We start from the raw sequence: 23,987 nt of genomic DNA, 5'->3' as shown, positions 1-23,987 counted from the left end.
ACACCATCTTCGCAGCCAGGCATTCACCTCTATGATGCATCTGTCTCTGCCCGGGCCCCTACCTTTGACAGGAAGAATCGAAGAGAATACCACCTGCACTCCAAACTCCTTCACCTGTACTCCCAGAGCCCTGTAGTCACTCTTGATCCACTCAGCGTCACACCTTACAGTATCATTTGTGCCCACATGGATGAGTAGCATGGGGTAGTAGTCAGAAGGCCAGATAATCCTCAACAATGCCTCTGTAACATTTCGGATACGGGCCCCCGGCAGGCAGCATACCTCCCAAGATGAAATGTCAGGGCAACAGATGGGCACCTCCGTCCCCCTCAGCAGAGACTCTCCAACCACCACTACCCTACGTTTCCTATTTTCAGTGGTGGCAGCAGACCTCCCAGCCTTAGGGGTACAAGGCTTCTCCTCCTTTACTGTAGGGGGTGATTCCTTCTCTCCTGTATCAAGAAGAGCATAACTGTTACCTCTTATCACGGTGGGAGGGTTCGCAGCAGGGGTGGAGCACTGCCGGCTGCCAGAAGTAACCAGCTGCCAGTGTCATTCTGCTGCTCTCACTCCTTCCTTTCCTTAGGATTGTGAAATCTATCCTTTCACAGCCGCTTTCACCCAAATTGCCTTCCACCTTCAGATTCACAACCAATTCCTCCTGGTTGGACAGAATCAAGTCTCTGACGGCTGCCTCCCTGGTTTCTTCCTCCACTTTCTGAATCAAAAAGTTTCCCCGATACTTACCAAGAACTTATTGGACAGCTTGTGTTTTCCTGTATTACTTTTCCAACAGCTGGCTGGAGAGTTCAAGTCTCCCATGACTACCAGGTCCTGTACTTTGGGTATTTCTGTTATTTGTTCTGGAAATGCCTCATCCACCCCCTACTCCTAATTTGGGGGTCTATAGAAGACCCCCTACATCACCTCTACTTTGTTCCCCTTTTATCTTGACCCAGAGACTTTCAGCTGCTCTGCTTCTCGCTTCCTTCTGGACTTCACAACAAGTGTATACACTCTTGATGTACAATGGAACCCTGTCATTCTTTTCTCTCTGCCTGGCCTTCCTGAACAAGCTAAACCCCTCTAGAACAATATTCCAGTCATCACACATCCCACCAGGTCTGCCCCACACTCCCCATCACCCCAGACTGACCTGCACTCTGCCCACCGCAATCCACCCACCTGCCTAATGCAACCTCTTCTCTACACCACTATCCCCACCATTACCCCCTGCAACCTCCACTCAGCAGATTTACATTGTGGTGACTGAGATCAGAATCCAGTTCAGTCTTGTCTCCATTGGCATCAGGAGGCTTACTCCAGATTTGCACCGGGGGTCACTGAGCTCAGAAGTTGGCTAACATTTTTGAGAATGTCAGTCGCATTTTGTTTTTCTTTTCAGGATTAATCAGTGGAGAACCTGAATCCACCCCTAGTTCTGCTGCACACACAGTAACCGCCGGGGATCTCTGCTTCTCTCCGTCTAACATACGCACTGGCCCACTGCAGCAAAAATGTGTCCCCCTTCCCAGTGCTATTCCTGGTAGCCACACGTTCTACAAGTAACTAGACCCATGTACAGCCTAAAATCTCCTTGATTCAAGAGTCTAGCTCACATCCTGTCCCCGTCCCCGTTGGGATGAGACAGCAAAATCTCAAAAATGTCTGCAGAGTGAAAAACCAAACACTCTTCCAGTTCAAGTCCCTCGGGACATTTCAGGTTGGTTTCGATTCCTCTTGCTCTTCAAGTGGGTGGGCCCCACCTCCATTTTTTGAAAGTCTAATTACCTAAGATTTGGAAACAGAGAGACAGTTCGAAGTGGAAAAGCTGGCAGTTCTCATTGCTAACAAGCAAGGCTTTATTGTCACTGGAAAAAAAGGGTCTCATGGAAAAATTCCTGACCAGCTGTAAAGTGATGCCTGTAGGCAACCGCATCAGTGCCTAGACAACCTAGCCGATGGCCCCAGTCAGTTAGCTGTGTGGACCCAGGGGGAGGCGCTGGTGGGGGGATGCTCCCCCGTGGGCCAGGGAGAGAGACACAGGCTGCCCTGCAGCAGTGACTGGGAAAAGGGGTGAGGACCAGGCCAGGGTTACATATTTGAACATTCAAAAGGAGGACACTTCACGGGGGCCTCCAGCCCCACCCCCATTCCAACCCTTTCCCCAAAGTCCCCACCCCAACTCCGCCCCCTCCCTGCCCCATTGGACCCCTTCTCCAAATCCCCACCCTGACCCCGCCTCCTCCCTCCCTCCTAGCCATGTGAAACAGCTGTTTCGGAGTGCAAGTGCTGGGAGCTAGAGGGAAAAAGCCGGCACTCGCGCAAGTGATCAGCATTCACTTTCTTTCTCAGGTGATCAACATTCACTCTTGTTCTTGAATGATCAGCTCTTCTTTGGCGAAAAATAATAATGGCAAAATCCCAGACGTTTTTAGATATTTAAAAATTCCTCCCGGACGGCAATTTAAGAACAAAAAAGCCAGACATGTCCAGGAAAATACGGACGTATGGTAACCCTAGACCAGGCAATGCCCACCTGGCCCTGCCTGCTTGGGACCAGATCCTTCCAGAGTTACCCCGAGGTCATCAAGCTCAGAATCTAACCCTGATGCATTTGCTGAAAGTGGATTCACTCCGGATTTACATCACGGTCACTGCTATCACAATTTGACTCTCATTTTTCAGTAGATGTTCGGTTGCTTGTTGTTTTTCTTCTCAGGATCCTTCAGTGAAGAGACTCAATCCACCCTCAAGTCTAGTACAGGGACAGAGGCGACAGAAGGTGGGTAGTACTGACAATATTCCTTCTTCTGTCTGCCTCACCTACACACTGACCCATGGCAGCAAAAACTGTGTCTGCCTTCACGGTACTAATGGGGCCACCTTACTCCTGGCAACCACAACTCTGTACAAGTAACTACGCCTATGTACAGCCTAAAATCTACTTGATTCAGGACTCTCGTTCACATCCTGTCCCAAACGCCAAGCTGTGCATGGTCACTGTGCGGCAGTTGGCCAGCTGCCGCACCCCACCCCAGAGGTGGCTGCATTTTAGCAGCAGGTGAGCTATCCCTGCGCACCATTGCTGTGAGGCTGTTAACTAGCTGCCCTGCCTTGGAGGCAGCTGCATTTCAATGCTGTCTGGCTTTGCTGCGTGGCTTCTAAACAGTCATCACACCCCACCGAATCAAGACAGCAGAAAAAGGGGGGAGGGATATTGGACTACATGGGCCAAGAGGTTTGATCTGGGGCAGCAGAGAAGGGGTGGGAACCCAAGCTAGGTGAGCCATTAGCGGGGGGCTGGGGGAAGGTACTGGGCGGTGTGTGCGACATGCTCCATCTATGTCTCCCTCCAGACCCCATGAGGGAACAGGGCCCTGCCTCACAGCCCTCTAAGAACACCAATGTGCTGCGGGATATGGGGTTGGTGGCGCGCGAGCGGAGCAGATTTTCAGGAAGCACAGTAAGGATGAAGAGGATCTTCCCCAGCATGACTCTACCTACACCTCCGCAGTGGCTCAGGAAGCTGACGGGCAAGAAGGGGAAGCAGCGTCAGGCCTCCCCAAGCAGTGAGTGCGGCTGGCCAGGGCCTGGTTTTTCTGGCTCAGGATTCTCATTCACTTCCTGTCCCGAACTCCTATCGGTGCCCTGTCACTGAGCGGCTGTTAGCCAGCTGCTGTGCCCTACCCCAGAGCAGGTTGCATTTTGGTGCTGTGTGGCATTATTGTGTGTCTTCTAAGCAGCCATCATGCCCCTCTCCAAGTGAGGACAGCAGGAAGTCTGGGGGGTCAGGAGATAGCAGACTGAGCTAGATGGGCCCGCTGGTCTAATCTGGGAGGGCAGGGAGAGGGATACCGGTCTAGAAGGGATTATTGCTTGATGCATTCATTCTCTCGGGACCCAGCTACAGACCTGGACCTCTTGTACAACCAGAGTGGTGGGGCTAGTCCTCAGGTGGAGGAGAATGAGGAGCTGGGAGAGGAGAACAACGGGGAGGAGGGGATGGCCCATTATAACAGCGCATGGGGATGTCCCCGCCGGCTGCAGCTGGTGGCCTGGAAGACGACACGCAGGGGTGGACATCGTGGAAAGAGCTCTAGGGCTGGTTGGAGGCTGTGCTGGAGAAGCAGCATCTGGGCAGCGAGCATCCCAGGGTGGGACTCGTTGGGTCTTGGCAGGGGCAACCAGGCAAGATGGGCCCATTGCTCTGATGGAGGGGGCTGGATGGGCCCAGAGGTCTGATCCAGGGCAGCAGGGAGGAGTCAGGATGCCGGGCTAGATGGGCCCATTCTTTGATGCTTTTCTCTCTCCCTCTTTCTCTGCCTGACCCCTGCAACGGAAGCAGCCTTCCTCCAACACGTCCAGAGCACTGAGCATCACCCACAGGAGGAGTCTGTTTATGGCAGCATCCCACAGGGACCTGGGGCCGGGGGAAAAGTCACACAGAGGACAAGGAAGGAAAAGAAGCCTGCTCCCCTTCTGCTGGAGGCACTCGGTGGGGGGCCAGGTGTGCTGGGAAAGCAGTTACTGGGCAGGGAGCTCCCCTGGGTGGGATACCAGACAAGCTGGGCCCCTGGGTCTGCCCCATTCTTGCCTCAGATCCACAGGGGCATGCGCTGGGTGTCTTGTGACTGCATTCGTGGGTGAAGCAGTGACAAAGGGGGGCGGATCCCCGAGGGCTGGACACCGCCTCACAGACAACTAAGCCACCTCCTCTTCTCCCTCTGCCTCCAGAGTGACCCAGTTGGGCACAGGCCTCCAGATCAGTGAACTCCACGCCTCTCCAGCCACCACCCCAGGACAGGCAATGGGGATCTCCTCTGGTCCAGCTGATCAGTGGCGGACAGGAGGCGCGGGGACGGAGCGGGCAGAGCTGATTGGTGGGTGTGTTAAGCACCCATTATTTTTTTCCATGGGTGCGCCAGCCCCAGAGCACCCACTGAGTCAGCACCTATGTCTGGGGCACAAGGTCCCTGCAGCCAAATGGGCTCTGGAGGGCTCTCCTTTAAAGGCATAGATTCCCCCTCTCATCCTGGGAGCAGAAGGAGGGGCCGGGCTCAGCTGAGAAGCCTGCTCTGAAGACAGGAATGGCCGCCAGTAAACAGATGTGCTCTAGTGCGACATTACTGAGAGTGTCCAGTTCAGGACGAACTGCCAAGAAACACGGCAGTCTCAGCCCAAGACTGGTAGTCCTCCACTTCTAAGATACACCCAACCAGCCCACAAAAAGAACTCTCATGCTTTTGGACTTCAGCTGGTTTCCCTTCCTGCAGGGGCCAGGAAGGATCCCCCAATCGATTTATTTGATAATCATATGGTAAAAATGAGAAAGTCAGCAATTTTTCAGTAATAGTGGCTGACACTTTTGTATTTTTATGTCTGATTTAGTTTTTAAGTGAGGTGAGACTTGGGGGTACACAAGACAAATCAGACTCCTGAAAGGGGTACAGAAGTCTCAAAATGTTGAGAGCCACGGCTTTAATCACTTAACTAAAGCTCGGTCGGAATTTTTCAGAGTTCAAAATTTGTATTTAAAAATTTACTTGGCATTTTGACCAGAAAAATGGAAAAAAAATTTAAAGCCATCATTAGAACCAGCTGGAAATTGGAATTTCCGTTTTGTGAAATTCTGCATGAGGTTGACCCTTGATTTCCGTTCCAAATCGGAACCAAATCCAAAATCTTTTGCCAAACCTCCCTTAATGGAAATTTTTGCAAATCTTCCATTTTGCTTGAAACTCAGACCTCAGCCTCTTCCTCCACGTCCTCCTTCTAAAAAGCTGCCAAAATCTACACAATTGTAGTCCCAATGAACTGGCATCACTCGACAGAAGAATGTTGCATCAGAAAAGCTCTTGTCATTATAGCTTTTTTCTGGTTTTCAACCAAACAGCTGGTGTCAGGATCACGGTCAGCACTAAAAGTCCTGCTGGATAAAATGTGTCAAAGTTCAACAACATTTTGAGTTTGAATGAACACAAGATCACAGGAACGGCCATACTGGGTCAGACCAAAAGTCCATCTAGCCCAGTATCCTGTCTATAGACAGCAGCCAATGCCAGGTGCCTCAGAGGGAATGAACCTCACGTAATCATCAAGTGATCCATCCCCTGTCACCTATTCCCGCCCTCTGGCTAACAGGCTAGGGACGCCCTCCCTGCCCATCCCGGCTAATAGCCATTGATGGATCTGTCCTCCATGAACTTATCTAGTTCTTTTTTTAATCCTTTTATAGTCTTGGCCTTCACAACATCCTCCAGCAAGGAGTTCCACAAGTTGACTGTGTGTTGTGTGAAAAAAATACTTCCTTTTGTTTGTTTTAAACCTGCTGCCTATTAATTTCAAGAAGAAAAAGAGAGGGGAGGGGGGATTGATCCATTTCTGTCATTTTCCCTCCTGAGCTCTACTGAAGTACTTTGTTATTGGTATTATCCTGGCTCCTTGGAGCCCTAGTCCTGGCCTAGAATCCCTCTGTGCTCGGTGCTATATAGACACAGAACAAAAAGACAGTCCCACCCCTAAAGGGCTGGCAAGCTAAGCAGTGAAGTCGTTGCAATCTACTGATGAACAGCCAGGTACCACTACTGGTCTCTCTCATCCACAGGACGTGCAAGTCACATGACAGAGCTTCGTGATTTCTCCTTTGATGAAAACCCAGCATTGGCATCAGCAGGTGAGTCCAGCGTTGCCCAGAGGGATGGAACGGGCCCAACGGGAACTCGCTGCAGGGTGGCCAATGACAGCCCCGGGGGCTGTCTCTCACTGCAGCCCTGCTGGACTTTTCCCTAAGGGAAGCTGGGGTCAGCAAGATCAGAATCCGGCTCTGACTCCATTGACACCAGTGGGGTCACTCCAGATTTACACCGAGGTCAGAATGTGGCTTAATTTTTTCAGAGTTTTGGCCCTTTCCCTCTGTTTTGCCCCGCAGGATCTTTCGATCAAGAGGCTGAGACCCCCCCTAGTTTTGCGTCAGGGACAGCTGAAGCTGAAGGTGGGTGGCACCGATCATAGCTCTGCTCCTCAGCTTCTACCATATGCACTGGCCCATCACATCCAGAGGTTCCTCTGCCCTCCCAGGGCCACTGGGCCACCCTATTCCTAGCAACCATAATTCTGTACAAGCAGCTAGGCCTGTGCACAGCCTTCGAGTCCAGTAGGTTCAGATTCTCCTTCACTGCCTGCTCCTAAGTCCCAGTGTCATCATGTGGCTCTTAGCAAGCTGCTGTGCCCCACCTCAGAAGTAGCTGCATTTCACTGCTCAGTGAACGTTCCCTGTGCAACGATGTTGTGCAGCTCTCACCCAGCTCTCACACCCGAGAGGTGGGTGAGAGCCGTGCAGTGTTGCTGTGAGGCAGTTACACAGCTGCTGTGTCCCACCCCAGAAGTGGCTGCACATGTATCCCTGGAAAGCAGTTGGGGATGGAAGGAGCCTGGGAAATAGGTGATAATGATGATATTGACATTATTAAAAATTCATCCCTCCCCAGGGATCATCTGTGAACAGACCCTGCTTCTCTCTGCTGGGGCTGCCGGTGAGTGAGGGTGAAATGGACCACGTGGCGGGTGGGCTGAAGGGCCTCGCTTCTGGTGGAGCAGAGAGAAACCAAATGTCCATTTGTGGCTCTGACCATCCGCTGATCAGACCTTCTCTCTGCTCCCAGCACCTGCATCAGGTTTAATCTCCACTGTCGGCAGGATCGCTCTGGGGTCTCCTCTCCCCTCCACCTGCCCCACATCCTTCCCAGTCCTCTGTCCTTTATGCCCTGATCCCCCTCCTTGATCCCGTCTGTCCCACCCCACCCTCTAACCCAGCGTAGAGCCCTCTCCACGGGCCTTGCGAGCCCAACACTCTACACACAGCGGCAGCGGCAGGGCCGGGCAGACACACAGAACAAACCCATCCGCAGGGGAGTTTGCTGATGGAAATGCCCAGGTCCCATTGCTCTGCACAGGGGATGGGGGCTCCTTATTCAGCACTGGGACAATGTGAGGTGTGAAAGCACCTTTCCCTCTCTCAGCTGCAGGGGAGACCAGCCCAATTGAGGATCCCAGCAGGGACCCCTGGGGACAGGACAAATGTGACTTGTGTCCCAGAGAGGAGGTAAAGTACTCAGATCCTTGTCTCTCTGTCCATCCATCACCTCTTCCCTTCTCTCTTTCTCTCCCTCCCCTCAGCCGTACCTCTGAGTATTTCACCAATACTCAGGGCTGGGGCATCTTGGCCACTTGGGAAACACCCCTGGGGAATGACTGACTGTGGGGCTGGAATCCAGCTGATCACAGAGTCCCCCCTGCCAGGGTCCCAGGCCACAGAAACAACCCCCAGCTGAACATTTGGCCACAGCTGCCCAGGTTCCTTCTGCTAAGGGCTCTGTAGTGGGAAATCCCCAGTGGAGCTGCGTTAACACCTGTTCCTGTGTTCTAGGATCTTTCAGAAAAAATACACCCTGAGACGGTTCAGGGCCCAGAGAGGAAGCAGGAGACGTACAGGTGAGAGCTGGGACTGGGAGTTCGGTGTCACCCCCTCTGCAGCAGTGTCTGGGAGCACAGGTCAGCTCCTGTCACACGGAGCGTGCAGCGTCCCATAGGGGTGGGCTCCATGTAAAGAGGTGCTCGTGTGGGTGGATAGAGCAAAGCAGGGGGTGAATGAAACAGGAGTCTTGAGAGCTCTAGGAAGAGAGTAGGGTCTACTGGGTCAGAGCTGAGGGCAGGGGCTGGGAATCAGGACTCCTGGGTTCTAGCCCCAGCACCGAGAGGGGAGTGGTGGTTTAGTGTGTCAGAGCAGGGGAGCTGGGACTGAGGAGACCTGGCTTCTAATCTCAACTTTGTCACTTCCTCACTGACTTGACCTAGGACGAGTCACTTCTCCTCCAGTGCCTCAGTTTCCCCAAATGAGGAGACAGTTTTCCCATATGTGACAGGGAGGTTATGGAGGAGCATAATGAATCCACTCATTTAGTCTGACACTCCTTCGCTCCTCGGAGGGACAGGTCTCAGAAGGGCCAACTGCTCTCATTGTCTCCCTGCTTCAGTTGTTGATTACAGAGTAACCCTGATATCGAAGCACAGGCCTGAGCTGCAGGCAGAGTTAAGGGGATAAATGTGAGGGCACCTGGGATCAGTTGGAAAAGGACGTGAGATGCTTCCAGCCAATACTATTTAACCCTTTTCTCCCTGTACTGTGCAGGTTTCACCTTCCGGGGGGAGGCTCCTTCCTTTGCTCTGAAACTGAACTGGGGTTTGAGGTGAGGGCAGCCGTGACCATCCAGTACGAATATGACTCCTGGGATCGACATCTGAGCACATCTGAGAAGCAGCAATGGATGGTGGCCGGCCCTTTGTTCAACATCCGGGTGGAACCAGCCAGGGCTGTGGCAGCCGTTCACCTCCCGCACTTCTTGTGCCTCGCGGGTACGGCTGGAAATAATCAATTTAGCAATAACTTTACGTGGTGATAGCAAGCCCAGGTGGAGGTGTGCTTGCAATTACCGTGGGAATGGTAACTCTAGAAACCCAGCCATGGAACTCAGACTCACACTGACCCATAACCACCGTCTCCTGAGTCGGACCCACGGTGGCATTGGGAGTTGTAATCTTAGACCAATCAGGGTTTTAGCTACATCACAGCCTGAAACAGCCCTAATCATAGAACGTCTCCTGATCTTCATAATCCTGGCCTCTAGCCCTGCTCTCACCCACCAGCCTGTGCTTTTTCTCAGGGACAGAACCCAGGAGTCCTGGGTCCCAGCCTTCGCTTCTCCAACACATCAGACCCCACTCCCCTGCAGGGCCAGGGACAGAACCCAGGAGTCCTAGCTCCCATCTGGCCACTCTACTTACCTATCCATGCTTCATCTTTGTTTGCTTTATAATCCACCCACAGGGGGAGAGGTCGATGCCTCCCGGATGCGAATCGCCCACATCGTTGACAGGGGGATGACCCTGGAGGAGCCAACGAGGGTGAGGCCGTTCCACGCCGTGCTGCAGAACCCCAGCTTCTCCCCTCTGGGCGTGCTCTGGAGGAAAATACAGTCTAAATGCCAGGCAAAAGTCCACACCCTGGCACTGCTCTACCGGGCACTCAGGGCTGCGAACACAACCCTGCACCTCTACCTGATCCCCAACGACCGCTCCCTGAGACAGGTAACTGGGAACCGACCGCACACACCCGGGGGGAGCCGAAGCCACCAGTCAGCCTGGAGTGTGGGACAGCAGATAGCAGGGCATGCGGGCACTGCCCACACAGCAGCACAGGAAATCCATTGTGCCAGGCGCTGCACAGACCCCGACCCAGATCAGGGGCCCCCATTGTGCCAGATGCTGCACAGACCCCAACCCAGATCTGGGCCTTCCTTTGGCCAGGCACTGCACTGACACATCAAGTGAGACAGTCACTGCCTCAAGCAGTTAACAATCTAAATAGACCGATGGAGGATTATTCATCCCTTTTCACAGAGGGGAAACTGAGGATCAGAGAGATTCAGTGACTCGTTCGAGGCAACACAGGGAGTCTGTGGAAGAGCCAAGGGCTCAACCCGGCTCCCCTGGGTCCCAGCCCAGTGCCTGAACACAAGCCAACCTTTCCCTCCCATTGCGGGTGGCTGTGCGGGAAGGCCAGGGGAAGCAGGACCCTGATGGCAGGAACCTGCACACAGGGCTCTGACTGTATCCCCCAGCCATGGCTCTGCTTGTGCCCTACAGGCCGTTAGTGACCACGAGTCCAAATGCCCCTCGGTGCGTGTGCACAAGCCTTCCAGGACCAAGCCCTTGAAATTTGGCTCCTGTTGTGTGGTGTCCAGCTCATCCCAGCTTGAGGTGATACCTGAGGTGAGTGGCAGCTTAAAATCACCAGCCCCTCAAGTCCTTACTCGGTTCTGTCCCAGTGTGGCACTAGGGGGCGCTGTGCTGCAGGGAGTAGGGAAGGGGCTCGGGAGGTGGCACTGTCCCCTCACAGCCTTTTTTAACCCCAGTGCCTCACAGTGGCACTACGGGGCACTGTGCTGCAGGGAGCAGGGAAGGGGCTCAGTAGGGGGCGCTCTCCCCTCACAGCCAATGCTGACCTGATGCCTCAGCATGGCGTGCCCCCGCTGCGCTGCAGGAAATGAAGTGTAGCGGGGGAGCACAGGAGGGTCTGCTGGCTCAGGCAGGGTCATTGCTAATGGACCGTCTTCCCTTCCCATCAGGAGCTGGAGTTCTGCTATCTGGGCCCCAAGCTGGAGCAGCCGTACCTGGAGATCTACACCCGGGACATGCAGGAGGGGCTGCAGCTCAGCCTGTTGGAAAAGATAGATGGGGAACCAATCTGGAAGGCCTTGGTGAGACCAGGTAGGCTCATCCCAACAGGAGATGGGGACAGAAGTGTGCACGTGGGGATGGGGGGCAATGGCTGGAGAGATGGAATGGTGCATACACAGATGGAGGCATGAATGGGTGAATCTGGGAGTGGATGGGTAAGTGTATGTGGGTGGGTGGATGGATGCATGGAGTGGTGAATATGGGGATGTAGGGCTGGTTAGCTGCGGATGGAGGGTGGATGGGGATAGACAGACAGATGAATAGCTGGACCAGCAGCCAATGAAATAGGATTAGTTAGATTAGCCAGATCAGCATATGAGGATCCGGAGATGTAGTTAGCTAAATAAACAAACAAGCACCATAGGGGCTAGCCATGGATGGATGTTTTGCTGCAACGCGGTGGCAATAAATACATTAACTACAATGTGACTTTAGCCAATCAGCTCGAACAGTCCCCGCTAGGACGTTACCACCAGCAGCAGCATTAATCAAAACTTTTGGCTCCAGCCCCCTGACTCCCCTTCCCTTCTCTCTTCCAGAAGACGTGATGGTCTGTGTTTCATCTGCCCAAATGCAGACAGGTTAGTAGGGATTCACTGAGCTGCAAAACCTGCTCTCTGATCCCAGCACTTCTGGACACAAAATGCTTGCGAAAGCCCCTGCGATCTGTTGTGATCATTTGGCGTCGAGCGTTATTGATCCTCCCAGAATGTCGACTTGTCTTGAAATCTCTGGAGCTTGGGGACCCTCCACCTTGGAAAGTCGTGAGATTGCTTTGGATCATGAATAGAGCTGGGCAAATAATGGATTTGTTTGTTTGCTTTGGCCGCTCCGAAAACCTGGACGGGAGGGGGTGGAATTCATATTGGGTCAAATTAAATGTTTCATTTGACCTGAAACTGAAATGTTTTGATTTCAGCTCTTTTTAATAAAGCAAAGGAAATGCAGGGCTGGCTTCACAAACGGGGCGGGGCTCTAACCCCTTATACCTAGTGTTCGAGTATCTGGGATGGGGAGACCTTGGTTAAAATCTGTGCTCTGGAGGAAGAATTTGAATCTGAGTCTCCAATATCCCAGCAGGGTACCCTAACCACCAAGCTACAGTCTATTCTTAGACTCTCCAGCTGAAGCTGTTCCATTGAGTATAAAATACTTGAATAGTCATTGGGCCAAAGAGAGATCATGAGAAAGACTCAATAACACAGTGTTTCGGGCACTCCCCTGTAAGATCGATTCTAGTCCCTGTTCTCTGTCCTTCCCCACTCCAGAGCCAGCTGGAATTCAGCACTTCATGGGTGATCCTTGTGCACTACTGTTACTAAAGAGCTGCCACGTGCCACCCCAGAGACAGGTGCATTTCACTCCTCAGTGAGCAATTCCTTTGTAGCACTGCTGCTGTGCTCCACCGCAGAGGTAGCTGCAATTCAGTGCTGGGGGAGCAATCCGTGGCAATGAGTGATGTGATGCCTGCATCAGAAGCCTGTAAATCTTGTACAAAGCTTGGAATCCATAAGGCCCTAGAGAAATGGAAGGTCTGACTGTTCCACGGCATGCTGAGAAATAGCAATTCTCTTCTTCTCTCTCTCTCTCCCCTCAGAAGAACATTTCATCGACCAGCACCGAGAGCAGCTGATCCAACGGGTGCGCCAGGTGGACGGAGTGCTGGATAAACTGTACAACACCGTGCTGGACAACGAGCAGTACCAGAGCATCCGAGCCGAGAGAACGGACCCGGAGAAAATGCGGAAACTCTTCGACCTGCTCCCGAGTTGGAACCGGGCCTGCAAGGACCAGCTCTACCAGGTGCTGGAGGCCAAGCAAAAATTCCTCATCCAAGAACTTAAAGGGACATAAGACTGCCTGCCGTGGCTCACACTAGGGGCCCATCCAGCTCAGTGTCCTGTCGGTGACAGGGTTCAGTACCAGCTACTTCAGAGAAAGGTGCAAGACCCTCCTCCTTGACAATTCTGCACTAATCTGCCCATGGTGGGTGAAACCCAGTGTCCCCAACTGGGTAATCCAGTCTGCTTCTTTAAAAACTCCTGGCTGTGACACTTTGTACCTCAAAAGCAGCACCCTGGAACCCCTATATTCACCACAGTCGTGGAATTATTAGAAGTTTTGTACAGAAGAAGCCATGTGAGCTATCGTTTTAAAAGTCTTGTTCTGTTGAACATTAATAGCCTGTTGGATTGTGTGTGCTATCAATGTATGGGAAGTTATGAAGTACTGCTGAATGTGTTACTGAAATGTATGGTGAGGTTGGGCACACCCAAAACCACCCTTTCACTTATAACAAAGGAGTAGCCATCCATAGCCAGATGACTGATTAATGGCTCGTCAACATCCAACCCACTATTCCAGAGACTTCTCTGAGAAGGTAGGTATGTAATGGAGACTGCTTGAGCAATGGGGACTGCCTGAGCCCCACGTCACAGCACAGATCTTTCCATCAAGCTGGAAGAAAGTAGAAACGTGGGGAAGTGACATCATCACATGGCCTCTCCCCGCTCCCCATCTCAAACCCTGGAAGCACATCTGGAAGACAAACACTTTGAACTGAGGGAAGTTTGGTCCCAGGCTGGAAGCGTTAGAGGGCTTTCCCTCAACCCTCCCACGTCCCTGGTTCTTTTCACAGACAGCAAGCAGCAGAAGACCAGAAGTCCAAAGTGCAGACAATGCGATGCTTAGTGGGGTTAGTTCCAAACAACCATATCCCGAGCTCTACACGCCAGCAGAGTCTGTTTCCTGGTGTTCAGTTCCCAGCTCTGACACCGCAGAGCGTTTAGCCCATGTTCCCCTTCCCGGCTCTGACCCCACAGAGCTTTGCCTATGTCCCCATTCCAATACCCCAATTCCCACCTCCTCCTTCTTAGCAGGCCCAAATATACCTGCAATGCATGCCCATAGTGCCACCCCTTGCAACTTAGGGGCATGTTCCATTCTGAGTGTGGGGGTCTTCATCCCATCCCATGGGAGGGGTAAGGCGTCAGGCAGTGCCCCGGTCAGGGACAGACATTTCTTTGACCTTTTAGTGCTTTACACCTCCCCCGTTTGCCCGTCCCGACTGGTTGCTTGACTTTGCCTTGAGATAGGGGTTGAGACTGTCTTCCAGTGTGCTCTCAAGTAACACTTTAACTGCACTTATCTGTTCCCACTGTACTAACATATCCAGCTGACTAGGCAGAATCAACACCACGGTGTCTTTTCCCCTTGTGTACGCACTTTAGTATAAACAAGGAGGAGTCCGTGTGGCACAGAGACTAACACATTTATCTGGGCATAAGCTTTCGTCGGCTAAAACCCACTTCTTGGAATGCATGGAGTGAAAAATACAGCAGGCAGGTATAAATACACAGCACGTGAAAAGATGGGAGTTGCCTTCCCAAGTGGGGGTCAGTGCTAACGAGGCCAATTCATTAGGGTGGATGTGGCCAATTCCCAATAGTTGAGAAGAAGGGGTGAATATCAACGAGGGAATATTCCTTTTTGTAGTGCTAACGAGGTCAATTCAATCAAGGTGGATGCTGGAATTTAGCGTTGCCAGTGTGGACTAGCCCTGACTTAAAAGAGAGACAATTAACTTCCACCAGAGTTCTGATGATTTTTCACTTTTAAAACTCCTGCTTCTAAAATTCCCAGCTCTTGTTTGCGTTTCTTTCACCCTTTCTACAACGTACACTGCACATGTCCTGGGGAAATGCACCTCCCTCCACAGTTCAACTCTGCAACATTGTATTAGCCACATCAACTTTCACACAAGGTCCAAACTGCCTCCCCCGGGCCCAGAGAGTTCTCGTGCACCCCCAAAGCGACAGTCTGATCCCCCAGAGCCACCCTAGGGCTCAGTGTTCCCAACATTGCCCTCCTTTCCCTTCTCTTTTTTTTCCTGTGCGCACACAAAAAAAGACCCTGAATGTCTCCCCCATCCCCTGGCCCCGGCCGCCTCCCACCACAGCCACCACTTCGGTCTTTATTTAAAAACGTATTAAACTTCATAAAGCACTGAGGTACCTTAAGGATTAAATGCTAAATCTCATAGCCAAACAAGACTAGTTACCTGTCTCTGGTAAAAAGTGTCTGTCAATTTTGCAACTTTGAATGAAAGATTCAAATGGATTTTTAGTGGCATTATTTAAAAACCAAACCAAACCCATTCATCTTAAACCTACACACAGGACTTTACAAACCACCAGTGTTGGTTTAGATCAGAGGTGGGCAAACTATGTGGCCCGCAGGACCGTCCTGCCTGGCCCTTGAGCTCCCGGCCAGGGATGCTAGCCCCCGGCCCCTCCCACACAGCCTCACCTCGCTGCACCGCCAGTGCTCTGCGCGGTGTAGCTGGCTCTGGCCGAGCCACACGCCTGCAAGCTCCTGCCGCTCTCAGCGGCATGGTGAGGGGGTGGGGAGTGGGGGGGTTGAATAAGGGGCAGGGAGCAGGGGCGGTTGGATGGGGCAGAGCTTTGGGGGGGCAGTCACGGGACAGGCAACAGGGGTGTGTGGCTAGGCATGGAAGTCCCAGGGGGCCTGGCAGGGGTGTGAATAGGAGCCGGGGCAGTCAGGGAGCAGGTGGGGTCCTGGGGAGAGGCAGTTAGGGATGGGGAGTCCCAGGAGGGGGCTGTAAGGGATCAAGGAGCAGAGTCGGGGGTTCTGGGGGGATGGTCGGGGATGGGGATCAGGGGAGTTCAATAGGCATGGGAGTCCCGGGGGGGACTGTCGAGGGGCGGGGGTGTGGATAAGGGTTGGGACAGTCGGGGACAGGGAGCCAGGGGCGTTGGATAGGGAGTGGGGTTCCAGGAGGGGGCAGTCAGGGGACAAGGAGCAGGGGGAGTTGGATGGGTCAGGAGTTCTGAGGGGGGCAATCAGGGGTGGGTAGTGGGGGGCATGTAGGGGCCGACGGGCCAGGCTGTTGGGGAGGACTACACCCTCTCCTTCTGCCCCCATTTGCAGTTCTGCAAACCCCCGATTGTTGCGCCCTTTTTGTTTCTGGCTCATAAAAGCTTGCCCCCCCCCCCCCGGTTTTAAGTTCCTAAAATCTCACAAACTTACCACCAAAAAATTCACACACAACTTCTCTTTTGCCCAACAACCCCTTCACTTTTATGATTTTTACACAACTGTACCTATGATTACCAACTCCCATCTCTGCGACAATTCAGGCATCAAAGTTAATAGAAGCCCCTTATGTTTGCTTTAGTTGATTTGAATTAACTGTTCAAGAGTCAAACAATACAGATTAGAGTATCTCGATGCCTGTCCTCCACATCCTTTACCAGACGCATTTTCTGGAACTGGGGAAAAGGGACCCGTTTCCCTCAATAGCTTAAAGGCTCTCTGGCGGACAAACACAGTGAGTGGTAGTAGCTGTCATAAACAGATAGCTCAGGGTTTTATGTGCTATTTACCTGCAAAGGAGTAACCAAACACATGACCAGAGACCATCAGGAAAACAGATTTTTCAAATCTCAAGGGAGAGCTTCTGCGTGGTGGGTTCTTGTTCTTGTTGCTCTCGGCTCCTGAGAATGAACGTGTCTCCCCAAGCTTTCTAATCTTCTGTTCCAAGTGTTAAGTACAAGGTTAGATGACAATGAGTTTTTATATGTTGTTTTAATTTACTGTTGTAGTTTGCTGGAATGTTTAAATTTATTCTTTTTGGATAAGGCTGTTTATTCAATTTCTTTTAAGCAATTGCCCTGTATATTGTCAACCTGTACAGAGAAGGACAATTGTCTTTTTCTCTTTCTTTTTATTAAAAGCTTTCTTTTTAGACCTGTTGGATTTTTTCCTAGTTGAATTCACCAGGGAATTGGTGGGAGGAAGGGAAAATCTCTTTGTGTCGAGTTGCAAAGCTTACCTTTGCAGGGACTCTGACTGAGGGTGAAAGAAACTTTGATCTCTCTGTGTTTGCATTTCAAGGATTGAAACACGGTATCTCCTAGTGTACCCAGGGCGGGAAGTTCTGGGAGGAGGTAAAGAGGGGGAGGAGTGGGTTATATCCCTTTCTTGTAAGACCCAGGCATCTGAGTCTTGGGTTCCCAGGGAAGGTTTGGGGAGACCAGCGTGCGCAGAGACTGAAATCTGGCTGGTGGCAGCGCTATCAGATCTAAGCTGGTAATTAAGCTTGGAGGTTTCATGCTAGCATCTTATTTTCTGAACTCTAAGGTTCAGATCTAAGTAGGAAAGCTATGACAGTAGCCATCTGACCCCCTTGTATAATCTGTTTAACTATCAGGGTTCTACCCAATGTGACTGTACCGAGTTGCACGCACAATTATATTTACGTAACTAGGTTTTATCTTCAAACGAAAAACTTCCTTCTTATAGCATCAGAACTGTTCCTCTTTAACATCTTCATAACCACTATTGTTTAACATTTCCGCAACTCCCAGCCGTTTACTTCCCTCCAAACTCTATAGTAATAATTTCTGCAAACAACTGCCCTTTTAGCCAGTGCTGTCTTTACCTCGGGATTGTTCAAAAAGGCAGTGAACAACTTTTATCTTCATGGTCGCCCCTGAATCTTTTACTCTAAAAATGTCAACGGAATCCAGCAGACTTCCGTCATGCTTTTCCAAAACCAAACAAACATTTTACATGAATATCTAAAGCACTGGCCACTGTTGGAAGACAGGACACTGGGCTAGATGGACCTTTGGTCTGACCCAGTAGGGCCATTCTTATGTAGATAAAGTGCCTACCTGCCATGTTAGGCACTTAAATCCCAGGATTAGGATGCCATCCACCGCTGTCACTCGGAAGCACGGAGTCTGAGTGTAGCAAAATCCTTTAAATAAAAGAGGGAAACAATGCGGCATTACGTTGGGGAAACACCACAAACAGGATTCATAACACAAACCATGACCAAAAGACCCACCCCCAAGCTAGTTTGGCAGTGTCCTTTTCCCTTCAGGGTCTTAAGTCCAGCCACCCAAAAGATCACCCCAAAGTCCCAAAAGTCCAACACCCCAAGAGTCTCTTGAGTCCAGCAACCCAAAAATCCCCCCAAAAGTCCAACCCAAAAGTCTCTGTCCCTGGTCAGTGCAGCCCCAGAATTCAAAAGTTTACCTGCAGAGTTCTTACTCTCCCCATCAGCTGGGTGGAAATAGGGGGAAGAAAGGGGCACGTGGTCCAAGACTGACTGCCCTGCCTCTCCATGGGAGTCTGCTACAGCCATCACCACGAGCCACTCCATTCCACCAGCTGTCCTGTGAGCAGCTCCCGCCATCCCACAAACTGCTCTGCTCTGCACCACTTCACTCTACTTGCCGTCCCATGGGCAGCTGCAACCGTCCTGCAAACGGCTCAGCTCTGCTCTGTTTGCCATCCCACGGGCTGCTCCAACTGTCCCACAAACTGCTCTACCAGCCACTTAGCAATATATCTTCAGGCTTCCCCACTAGTTAACACAGCACTCAGTGATCTCAGCTCTTAGTCATTTCTCCTTGTAGTAGGGGAGCCCCAGTGCTGGTACACCCTTACCCAAAGTGAATTCAGCACAACAGCCTGTAACTAGACTCTTAATGGAATCAAAATTAGCTCAGCTATTCAACAGTGGAGAGAGAAAGTGGTGCAACTGGTGTTTCAGGCCCTCAAAAGGGGCCAATACCATCAAGTACAAAATACCTGTCCCCAAACCTCTCTCAGTTCACTGGGTTTTGGAACCCATGTCCCTTGTCATGCGAGTGCTACTTAGTTGATGGTGAGTCCCTCTATCATAACACAGTTCCACTGGCCTTGATTCACATAATCAGGGTAACAACACTTTATTCCTCCTCCCTCAATAACAGAAACTGGGGATCTCACAGCAGCCAAAGTGACCGTTTGGGGCACCTGTGGGCTCATGCTAGGTGAGGTGGGTGTGCCTATGCAAACAAGACCAGCCCCTGAAGTTCTTTTCCACACTCGCCACAATTCACCACCAGATGTCAGGGTGGAGCTCACCCTGACTCTGCTTACAGGCATATGCAGTCCTGGCGAGCTAAGCCACCGTGTTCTTTTCAATGATGTTCAAGGCATGAAGATCTCCAGGAATCACACTGTGCTTATAGATATTTGATGCCTATCATTTCCAGTAAGTCATATAACTGGAAGTTAGTGACATGAAAGAATTCCTTATTTCAAGCCATTTAGTTTCATGCTCCACACATTGCTTTTATGCACGTACATTAGCTAATAATTCAGGAGTGACACTATGGCCTGAAGTTCAATTGTTTAAGAGGTTTGTAGAAGGCACATGAACCAGAAGATAATATTACAAACTAATTACTGTGTATTTAATGTATCTTATCTTGCATCACCGCTATCAGAAGGCCAGAACAGCGTAACAGTCATGTAACTACAGATACTGTGTTGTGTAAAGGGCAAATGAAAATCAGAAATCCTATTGGAAAGGCAAAGGAATTTCAGGAGGCAAATGATTGCAAAGTCTCCAGGAAAGGTTCTAGACAGGAAAAAAAACAAGCAACAGGGACTTATCCTTTTTACAAACAGAGAAAATAAATTGCTGGACCTATACCTGGGGGTGTAGAAGTACTCCCACGTATCCTTCACCGAGGGGACAAGCTGCCAGCTGGCTTGTCTTATGAGTGGAGGAACATACCCCATCAGGCTATTTAATGCAGGGAGAAAAACTCTGGATGAACTGACTTTTATAGGACAGGAGACTGTTCTGTTAATTCAGTTGGGCTCTAGCAAGCGTGTTCTATTTTACATGTAATTATTAGTTTCCATTCATGCTACTTGATTGTTTTCAAATCTCTGTTCTTTGTTTCATAAACGTCTTCTCGTTTTCACCATAAACTCATCGAAGTGTTATGTGTTGAGCAGAGTGGTGATGCTGAGGTGGAACTGGTAAGCTGGGCATACTGTTCCTTTAGGAGCAGTGGGTCCGTGAATTCTGTGAGTGCCCGGGGAACAGGGGCAGGGCACACTCCAGGGGGATGCTCAGCAGACTCAGGGGCTGGTGTGTCGCTCTCATTAACCTGTATGGAGCGCGGCACACCTGGAAGGCAGTGCTTGTGCTGCAAGAGATCAGTGGAGTTGGGGAGCTGACTCCCAGCAGGCATGACTGAGGCTTCCTCATGCTAAGCGCAGGTGGTAGTGAAGTGTCTCACAGCCCTGGGTACTGCCAGGATGCTTCTTAAAAGAATACCGTGACCTCTGCTGAAAACAGAGCCTAGAGTCAGAGTGTGGCCTGAACTGTCTCCTCTTTGTAACTGGGGTGTAAAGTCCTAGTTAATGAAGCATTGCACGGGAGTCCTTCCAGGTGTGCATAGCATTGTCCATTTTGATGGGAAACAGTTTAGCCCCTTTGAGGGGTAAGTCTTCTCTTGCACTTTGCAGCTCCTTTGGAAGGCCAGAAGCCTGCAGCCGAGAAAGGTGCCTCATGGGAATTTTGCTGGGTGCTGGACAAACATACGATACAGAAGAACAATGAGGAGTGTGGTGGCACCTTAAAGACTAACAGATTTATTTGGGCATAAGCTTTCGTGGGTAAAAAACTTCACTTCTTCAGATGCATGCATCATGGGTTTTTTACGAAAGCTTATGCCTAAATAAATCTGTTAGTGCAGTTTTTGTTAGTTCCACCAGACATCTCAGGTGAAAAGCAGGAGTTCTCTCATGACTGGCAGCCCCCTTTGCCCTGTTCCACCCCCTTTTATAAATTTGGCAAAAGGCAGGAGTCTTTTGTCTGAGTTTGACACCCCTCCCCCCCATTTCTGAATGGAAAAGTACAAGGCTTAAGATGGATTCCAGTATCAGGTGACATGGTCAGTGGCAGAGCTGAGACTAGACCTGAGGCCTCCTGAGTTCCAGGCCCAGGGCCTTAGCCATTGAATCATACTGACACCAGGAAACACACGACCATTTTATTGTGTAACTCCTGTGACATTTCAGCCCCAGGTCAGGCATGGAGCTGGAAGACAAAGGAATCACTCATGTTTAAGGCACGAGTGTGCCAGCTCTTCCAGGCTTCCCTGGTGGGGGTGCTTGGGTGTTATGACAGAGACTGCAATTTCCTGCCCCATCCTGGATGAACCTCACTGAATTAAGAGCAAACCAATTTGGAGCCTCTTGTACTAAATGCCAAGTGTATGCATCATTGTGGGATTTTATGGAACATCTCTAGGAGGAAGACAGGCCCAGCACAAACCCTGGAAAGGGTTGTGATTGTCAAAGGACTCTATTAAACAATGGGCCAGACAAGGATACATTTTGTAGTTGAACGGGTTGCCTAGGAGATGCTTAAGAGGAGAGGAATGCAAATGGCCACCTCTGGATCCATCCTTCTGAAGATGTGTCCTGAGGGAAAACCATTGTCTGCAAATTACCTGTTCTGAGGGCCCCAGGATATGAGGCCCAAAAGGAGTGACTCTCACATTCATGGGGGTGCTTGTTCTCAGCAAAAGGGATTATGAACTTGTAACGAGAGAAAATCCCCTCGTGCGGGGGCTGAAGGACTGACTCCTACCAGAGACCTTGTTGGAGATGGGGGGGGGGGAGAAAGGGGGAATCTTTGGGAAGTTTATTGTTTTTTCCCCCCATAATACGTTCACCTTGAAAATAAATGTACTTGCTTAGAAAGGTCTGTGTGGTAACTTAACTATGGGCAGTGACGCTGTTCATAGCCTCTAAGGAGAAAGCAATGAAGGCCTGCTTAGGCAGCCTGGCTTACTGGGGAATTCACAATGTAGGCAGGGAGGTGGGCAGCCTGGAAATACCTTGGCTGTGGGGGGCGGGGGAGAGAGATGTGTCTCTCCTCCCAAGAGAGGTGATGGCTGGGGAACTGGAAGCCTGGGAGGTGGTGTCCTTGGAGGACCATAGAGGGGGAATACAGGCGCAGTTGCCGTGAATTGTGACATGCACGTCACTTGATCTCAGGTTGAGATTTTCCATGTGCCTAGGAGATTTAAACAGTATTAAAATGAATGGGAACTGGCTGTCCTTATCCCTTAGGTGGCTTTGAAAATCTCTGCTTCAGTGCCTCATTTTCACATCTAGGATAATCATCTTTCCTTTGCCTGCCTGGTCCATTTACTCCGCGAGCTCTTCAGGGCAGGAATTGTTTTATTAGGTGCCGGTGCACTGGCCAGCACAGTGGGGCGCTGATCTCAGCCGGTCACAGAGAAGCGTGGATTTGCAGTCTCAGCCTCCTTCTCAGTCTTATACAAAAGTCCTGGATCACTGAAAGTGCACTGCTCTTTGAATATGTGTTATAAGCCTGGGAAATACACCTCTACCGCAATATAACGGTGTCTTCGCAAGCCAAAAAAAACTTACCGTGTTACAGGTGAAACCGTGTTATATCAAACTTGCTTTAATCCACCGGAGTGCGCAGCCCTGCTCCCCCAGAGCACTGCTTTACCACGTTATATCTGAATTCGTGTTATATCGGGGTAGAGGTGTAATAGTTTATACTTCCCCCCCCCCCGAGTGTTTAGACAGAGAGACATACTGATGGAAATAGACAGACAGAAATCTGCCTCTACAGCAAACTCCTGGAATTTCTAATGCTTCTGATCAGGATAGTCCCAACACTAGCTAGTTTCCAGCACAGCAATGTGAAAGAGCAAGCACAGAGGCACTGGGACTCCCTTGGGATCTAATCTTCCCTCCCCAGCTCATCCCTTACCAGCTCTCGATGGGATAACAAGTTTCTCTGCCAGGTCTCCCTGGCTGATGGCTCTCAGAGCCCCTGCAGCCACCTCCATGCCATAGTCCTCCCCGTAGGAGCTGAGCAGCAGGTTAGTGAGGGCTGGGGGATCCACATGTGTTAGTCTTGCTAAGGGGATGCATCTGTATCCTTCCTTCAGCTCGATTTCACTCAGTTTGTCCTCTAATCTCTGGAGTGTCTCCTCCTCCAGCTGCTCCAGCGTCTCCAGCAGGAGATCTCTCCTCGCCCTCTCCATGCTGGCTCCTCGGACAACAGCTGATCACATGCCCTGGGTAGCAGCGAGAGTCGGGAATCTGCACCTGTGGCTGCAACAAATAGCAAGAATTGTGCCCAGAGGAATCAGGAAGTTCTGTGATGGGAAACCACTGACAAATAGCCTGACAAACCAGATGCCTTCTGTAGAAAGGCCAAAGTCCATACCTAATCATGGGTTGTTGGCCAGGATATAGCTTAGGACTTCACACTGCTCTCTGCTCGCAGCAGAGCTCCTTCTGGAGTCAGATGTAGGTGTGCACAGAGACCACAAGGAGACTCCAACCTGCGTGTAGTCTCTAATGTTGTGGTTAGTATCACTGACTGTTTTCAAGGGGACTTATCACATTGAGCATCACTCAGTGAGGAAATCGACTCCCTTATTCCTGCTTCTTGTTTCTCTTCCATCCCCATCCTCCTCTCTGTTTTCTCCATCTTCATTTGTTCTGAATCTCTGCTTTTGTCTCCATGGCAACCACTCCTGATTCCCACCAGCCAAGGGCTCTGCTCCTGGCCTCTTTGGAGGGTCAACAGTAAATATCCAAGCCCGCATTCCAATGAGGCTCAGGGATAAATGTTCTGCTCTACTCCGTGCTGGTGAGGCCTCAACTGAAGTATTGTGTCCAGTTCTGGGTGGCACACTTCAAGAAAGATGTGGACAGATTGCAGAAAGTAGTCCAGAGGAGAGCAACAGACATAAGAGTTTCAGGCCATGTCTACTGTATCGGCATAGCTCTGCAAGCATAACTCCCTAGCATAGATG

At 50.9% G+C, this 23,987-nt stretch overlaps 2 protein-coding genes and 1 long non-coding RNA gene across 3 annotated transcripts in view; all 3 read left to right on the top strand.

The window, feature by feature from the left end:
* Nucleotides 1–23,987, top strand: part of LOC116815086 (uncharacterized) — a 669,588-nt gene that overhangs the window by 553,628 nt on the left and 91,973 nt on the right. The gene's annotated exons all lie outside the window — the stretch shown is intronic.
* On the top strand, nt 3,538–7,238 carry LOC142046827 (uncharacterized). Its single transcript, XR_012655869.1, has 4 exons — nt 3,538–3,572; nt 4,349–4,510; nt 6,608–6,676; nt 6,932–7,238. It is a non-coding gene; the product is annotated as an uncharacterized LOC142046827 (long non-coding RNA).
* Nucleotides 7,286–13,425, top strand: LOC116827466 (NACHT, LRR and PYD domains-containing protein 1-like). Its single transcript, XM_075064634.1, has 8 exons — nt 7,286–7,327; nt 8,429–8,493; nt 9,191–9,414; nt 9,887–10,146; nt 10,705–10,830; nt 11,187–11,328; nt 11,838–11,879; nt 12,896–13,425. Exons 1-8 carry the CDS (start codon nt 7,286–7,288, stop codon nt 13,150–13,152), a joined length of 1,158 nt encoding a protein of 385 aa, XP_074920735.1. The 3' UTR covers nt 13,153–13,425.

Source organism: Chelonoidis abingdonii, chromosome 4 (assembly GCF_003597395.2).
Source record: "Chelonoidis abingdonii isolate Lonesome George chromosome 4, CheloAbing_2.0, whole genome shotgun sequence".
NCBI classification, from domain to species: domain Eukaryota; kingdom Metazoa; phylum Chordata; order Testudines; family Testudinidae; genus Chelonoidis; species Chelonoidis abingdonii.
The sequence above is the reverse complement of the archived record's forward strand: the minus strand, read 5'-3'. Positions and strand labels throughout refer to the sequence as shown.

Bases quoted from the DNA above. Each gene is read 5' to 3' on its own strand.
- LOC116827466 (XM_075064634.1), top strand. From the start codon at position 7,286: ATGTTGTGCAGCTCTCACCCAGCTCTCACACCCGAGAGGTGG. The intron at 10,147-10,704 runs GTAACTGGGAAC...TGTGCCCTACAG, and splicing joins ACGACCGCTCCCTGAGACAG to GCCGTTAGTGACCACGAGTC. The intron at 10,831-11,186 runs GTGAGTGGCAGC...CCTTCCCATCAG, and splicing joins AGCTTGAGGTGATACCTGAG to GAGCTGGAGTTCTGCTATCT.